Source organism: Bidens hawaiensis, unplaced genomic scaffold (genome assembly GCF_021521415.1).
Source record: "Bidens hawaiensis isolate Kalapana, Puna unplaced genomic scaffold, B.hawaiensis_p1.1 tig00023470_1, whole genome shotgun sequence".
NCBI lineage: Eukaryota > Viridiplantae > Streptophyta > Magnoliopsida > Asterales > Asteraceae > Bidens > Bidens hawaiensis.
In genome coordinates this window covers 131,851-137,461 of record NW_027493691.1, presented here as the reverse complement: position 1 = coordinate 137,461, position 5,611 = coordinate 131,851, and the positions used below count along the sequence as shown (strand labels likewise).

Below are 5,611 nucleotides of genomic sequence, written 5' to 3'. Positions count from 1 at the left end.
AGGCCCTCCAACTTTCAAGATTCTTTTAAAACTAAATTAAAGTGTATTTACGATTTGAACCTTGAGCTTTAGTATGTTATATAACTTGTTAAAAATATAAATATATTTGGATTGTTTTCATATTATAAACGATTAATTTGCGAATCTTTTAAATATGAACTTTAAATCTAGGAGGTTTGTTTTTTTTTTAGCAAAATGAAAGAAAGAAACGAACGAACGTAATTCCTCACGATTAATAAAAGAAAATACGACAACTAAAACATAAAATCTACGTGAAGTCCCCCATGTCCATGCCCATGTCATCGTCATGGCCCACGAACCCCCCGAAGGCGTCGCCAACGTCGGCGTCGTCCTCTCCCCTGCGCCTCGGCCTGAAACCGTCCGGGGCATCCACGTCGTCGCCCCGTCCGCGTCTCACGCCAGACGTGCTCGTCTTGTGGTCAAAACTGGGGGGTGGTGGCGGTGGCGGTGGCGGTGGCACGGTGTACTACTGTCCAACCAGCTCCGCTACCCGACTAGCAACAAGCCAGTCGATCTGGCGCGACATCTGGCTCATCCTCCAGTCCGTCTGGCGCGACATCCGCCTCATCTCCAACTCTAGGGCCTCCAACCTAGCGTCGGTGGCAGGACCCAGATGCACCGCGCGATATGTGCGTGGAACGTGCTGCATCGGCCCCTAACAACAAAACCACAGAAATACGTTTAATACGAAGTCGAATTAAAAGAAACGATAAAACGATAATATATTAAAACGTACCTGAGATGCGCCCGGATCCTCACGTCCGGCACCACCGTCGTCAGGATCCCCGCCGGCCCCCTCCCTCGCTTCGACAGGCTCATGTACAAGCTCCACCTCCGGTGCCGCGATCGTGGGAGGCTCGACTAAAGGCACCGGGATGTAAGGCGCACGTGCCCCAGCCCCGGCCACTAGTCGGTCCCGCGGGCCGTGGGGCCCGGGGAACGAACGCACAATGTAAATGCCGCCGCAACGCTGGCGGTCCAGCGGGCAGGGAGGGGTCGGAGTGATACGCAGGCCGTCCACCAGGTCTCCATGGCCCAGAGATATCGCAAGCTGGGTGACGTACCCGCCACCCATCAAGGACCCTCGTCCCTGCCTGAACAGGTAGGCGACAAAATAGTCTACAAACCCCCTAGCAAGGTTGCAGTGCCTGTGAGTCAGCAAACACCTCAAAAAAAACAGGTCGCGTAGATTGCAGTGATCCGCACCCTGATTGCGACCAGCAATGGACATCGCAATCAGCCTGTGAAGATACCTGTGTAATATAAGATAATATAATTTATTAACAATAATTATATTATATTATATTATATTATATTATATTATATTATATTATATTATATTATATTATATTATATTATATTATATTATATTATATATTATATTATATTATATTATATTATATTATATTACGTTATACTAAACAATAGAATACATTTTAAGAACGTACCTGTGCAGCGGGTCCCTAATAGACGAGACCTTGGAACTGGTGCCCAAGGTCCTATCACCGAAGTCGTGATCGCTGATGGCCCACCACCATACCCGCAGCTCGTCCTCCGGTATCTAGTGGATGCTCTCCGTGTATATCGGACTGCGTACCTCCTGCGCGGTGTATAAGCCTAGAGCAACCGCGAACTCCTCCATCGAGAGATGGACGTCATGCCCGAACATGCGGAAGTAAACCTCCGACTGTGTCGTATCGGCGCCTGGCACCCTCATCTCAATCTATGGCGTACCAGGCGCGCGGGGCCTGTAATAATATAATATAATATAATATAATATAATATAATATAATATAATATAATATAATATAATATAATATAATATATTAAAAACATAACAATGTGGAGTAAACTTACGTAACGCATATCGTGGAGTAAACCTCCAGTGTCAGCTCCCGGTGAGCTGATAGTGGCTTAATGAAGCATCAGCTTCAGGGCGTATCCTGTCCAATGTACTCAGCCGCCCGCTTGTGCGCATCTTAGCCCTGTATTTTTTATTTAATTATCATTATTTATTAGTGTTTATTATTTATTAGTTATTAATATTAATATTAATTTGTTATTTAGTTATTATTTATTATTATTTTTATTAATTTTATAATTTTTTTATATTATTTAGTTATTAATGTTAATATTAGTTTGTTATTTATTATTATTAAAATTATTGTTATTTATTATTTATTATTTAATATTTATTATTATTATTATTATAGACTTTTTGTCTATTGATACTATACGTGGCGCGTCTTAGCCCTATATTTTTTATTTAATTATCATTATTTATTAGTATTTATTAGTTATTAATATTAATATTAATTTGTTATGTAGTTATTATTATTATTATTAATTTTATTATTTTTTTTATATTATTTAGTTATTAATGTTAATATTAGTTTGTTATTTAATTATTGTTATTTATTATTATTAAAATTATTGTAATTTATTATTTATTATTTAATATTTATTATTATTATTATTATAGACTTTTTTGTCCATTGATACTATGTCTTCTATAAGCTGTCTAGATCTACGTTAAAGGATTCCCTTCGCCAACCCTGGCGCATGTCTTCGTACTCCTTCAAACGTTGTCTGAACCGTGTTTTCCATTCAAGCGTCGCCGGTACGGCGCTTCTTTCCTAATTAGGGTTTGGCCTAGGCATTGGGAACTCCCCTACCAGGTTTATATATATCCAGTGATCACCTCCCCAGTTAGCGATGCCTATAACCTGTGGGTCCGGAACCAAGTCAGGACCGATTCTCAATGGGAGTAAGATTCGGTCTGATTGCCAACTAGGTTGACTAACACACACGCGTATGTCTGAGCAGCCACGTGCCTGTGACCGGGTAAGCTGAACCAACGACTCGGCGGCGCCGGTTTGACCGTATTGTAGTACGGAATGCTGGCATGAACCCAGCCGTACAATTTGCCATCCTCTTTGTTGAACATCGCCCTCCACCACCCTTCGTTCGTTTCCAGCTCGTTCTGCATCCCCCGCCTAATATCCGGCCAAACTTTCTCATGTATCCCCAAACCCACTGCAATTGATCGAAAACCGCAGTTACCGTTTGGGCGTACGTTTTTGATGTCTGTGTTGAACGGCTGGGCCCAGCTAGGAATGACGCTCCTAAACGTTTCTATCGCCGGTACTTGCGTAGGCGAAACCAACAAAGGAAACCCGAGGTGAGCTCCCATAGGTCGTCGACGAGGAGTTTTAAACCACGACGCTGACTGGGACAATGAACGATTCAGCGAGGATGGGGTGGGGTTTTCTTGGCTGGGCCCCTGTGACGAGGATGGGTTGTAGGAGTTGTGTCTGGGGAGATCTGGAGCGGGGGTGTATGTGCTGTGCGTCGGGGGATCTGGTTTTTTGGGACGCCCTCGAGGATCCTCTCTTTTTTCTGGCTCTTTATTTTTAGATCTCCCTGGAATAGCAGACAAGAACCTGGCGAAAAAACTTTTCCTTTGATTAGGGTCATCTATGGACGATAGCGTATCTGTGATGTCCCGTAGACTTGCTGCGTAGTCTGGCTCTTCGTTCGGCGGACAGGCTGGATCAAAATTAAGCCTCCTCCAGAACGGGTCAACATCCTCTATTGGGATACACGTGTCGTTAACTATGTATCCCTCAATCCGACAGGCACATGGCAGCCCCGAAGACGAATACAAATGGTGGTCGCATGAAGCGCCGCCGTTACGCATCTTGTGTATCAACCCATACTCGTTCACAAGTTGACCTAGAGCGTGAATCGACACCCTGTTTATTAGCTTCTTCAACCAGACGTGCTGTCGATATCCTTCCATGACCTTCGAGCAGGAGGCTTCAAAAGATTTATCGATTTCTTTCATCTGCGAGTTGACCATTTTAAGGATTTGCCTGGCATTTGTGTCGAGCGAGTTGTTGCTTCCATTGAGGTACCTTTTCAGATTTGCGTGCTGGCTCTCAACTCGGTTCGTCGTAGTTTCGCCGTAGTTTCGGCGTTCGTCGATCCAGCAGGCTACAAACTTGTGTTTGTATGGATCCAGCCAGCTCTTGCGAATGTATTGCCAGACCTCTGAAAAATAAAAGGAAACGTTATTAACACGTATGTTTAGGCTATTAAAAACTGTCAGGTGATACGAATGACTCACCGGCTCTATCGTCCCGTATCAAATGACGCTCCATGTTGAGGCGACGGTGGTCGTACTCCTGAATCGTCGGCGACTGATACAGGACCTTCCACCAATACGCAAAGTCCGTCCCCATTTCTGTGCTATATAGGCCCTTAAATTTTCTCCTTACATTCTCGGATATGTGCCACCTACATAAATTTTTGGTGGCATTAGGGAAGACCGCGTCGCAGCGTTCATGAGGGCCTGGTCCGCATCAGTCAGGATCACGCGTGGCTCCATACACTCGTAGAGCATTTGTTTAAGTTTCTCCAGAGCCCAGCCGAAGTTCCTCTGCCGTTCCCTGATCACAAACGCGGCGAGGATACAAAACGACTGTGATGTCGAGGTCACACCGATAAACTGAACCAACGGCCAGTCGTACATGTTGGTGTTGTACGTCGTGTCAACCATCAGCACCTCGGGGAACGTACTCCACATCTTATGCGACTTACTATGACAGAAGAAAATTTCCTCCGTCCTGTCATCGGTATCACTCTCCCGGGTATAGAACGTGAAACCGTTGCCTGCGAGAAATTTTTCCAGCGCATGCATTGGATTAAATAAAACTTTGCTAAATATTACAAGCACGACAAGTACACATTAAAACTACAAGTGTTTTGAACTACCTTCATAGGGGTGTCTCCTAGTAGCCCATCCCTCCTAATCTTGGCGATGTGGTTGTATATATCTTTTAATACAGGTTGCACACCGGGAAACTTTTCGCGGAGGGCTGCTTCGATTTCTTGCGGCTTCACGCCGGCCCTGTGTAAACTCTCAACCATATCCAGCTGGTCGGTGTTCATTTTTCTAAAAGACGCACACCCCTCCTCGAATTCAAAGGGATCGTGGTTGTGAGTCTCGTTTACCACTTGAACCCTCCAACATGCACCCCTCGAGTCGTATCTGCCCAGGATCTTAAACGGACAGCATTTTTAGATGCTGCCGGTGTAACACCCCGACCAAAGGCGGATTATACATCGGGGCGCCACATATTGTTTCATTACTCGTGACACTATTGGGTGTCAATATTTAATAAATATATACTCATTCACGCACGCGCAACGTAAACACAAGATAACATAAATCAACATGAATCAATATATTATAAGACAAAATATTCGAACAGCAATAACTTGTCTTGATACATTTTAATCTAGGTCCAAAAGTAAAAACGTCCTACGTGTCCACAAGCTCCAAATGTAGCTACAGCAAACCTGAACATGTGTTAAAATAAAACGTCAAACACTTGCGTGTTGGTGAGAAATCAAGTTTAATAGATAATAGATAACAATAAATCTGCGCGCAACATGTGTATGTCTGGTGTTTAGCAAGGGTGTAATCAGATTGTGATCAAGCCTAAATAGATCATAGCTCATAGTTCATAGTTCAATCCGTGCTCCCAATTGAGCACAAAAACGAGAAAACATCTGTGCAAGTGTA

The 5,611-nt window shown here is 43.9% G+C and overlaps 1 protein-coding gene across 1 annotated transcript; it reads right to left on the bottom strand.

Moving 5' to 3' along the window:
• Positions 1-4,297: 4,297 nt before the first annotated feature.
• LOC143567654 (protein FAR1-RELATED SEQUENCE 5-like) lies at positions 4,298-4,974 on the bottom strand. The gene is made up of 2 exons (XM_077054027.1): positions 4,782-4,974; positions 4,298-4,695 (listed from the first exon to the last, which is right to left on the bottom strand). Exons 1-2 carry the CDS (start codon positions 4,972-4,974, stop codon positions 4,298-4,300), a joined length of 591 nt encoding a protein of 196 aa, XP_076910142.1.
• Between the last annotated feature and the right edge of the window lie 637 nt (positions 4,975-5,611).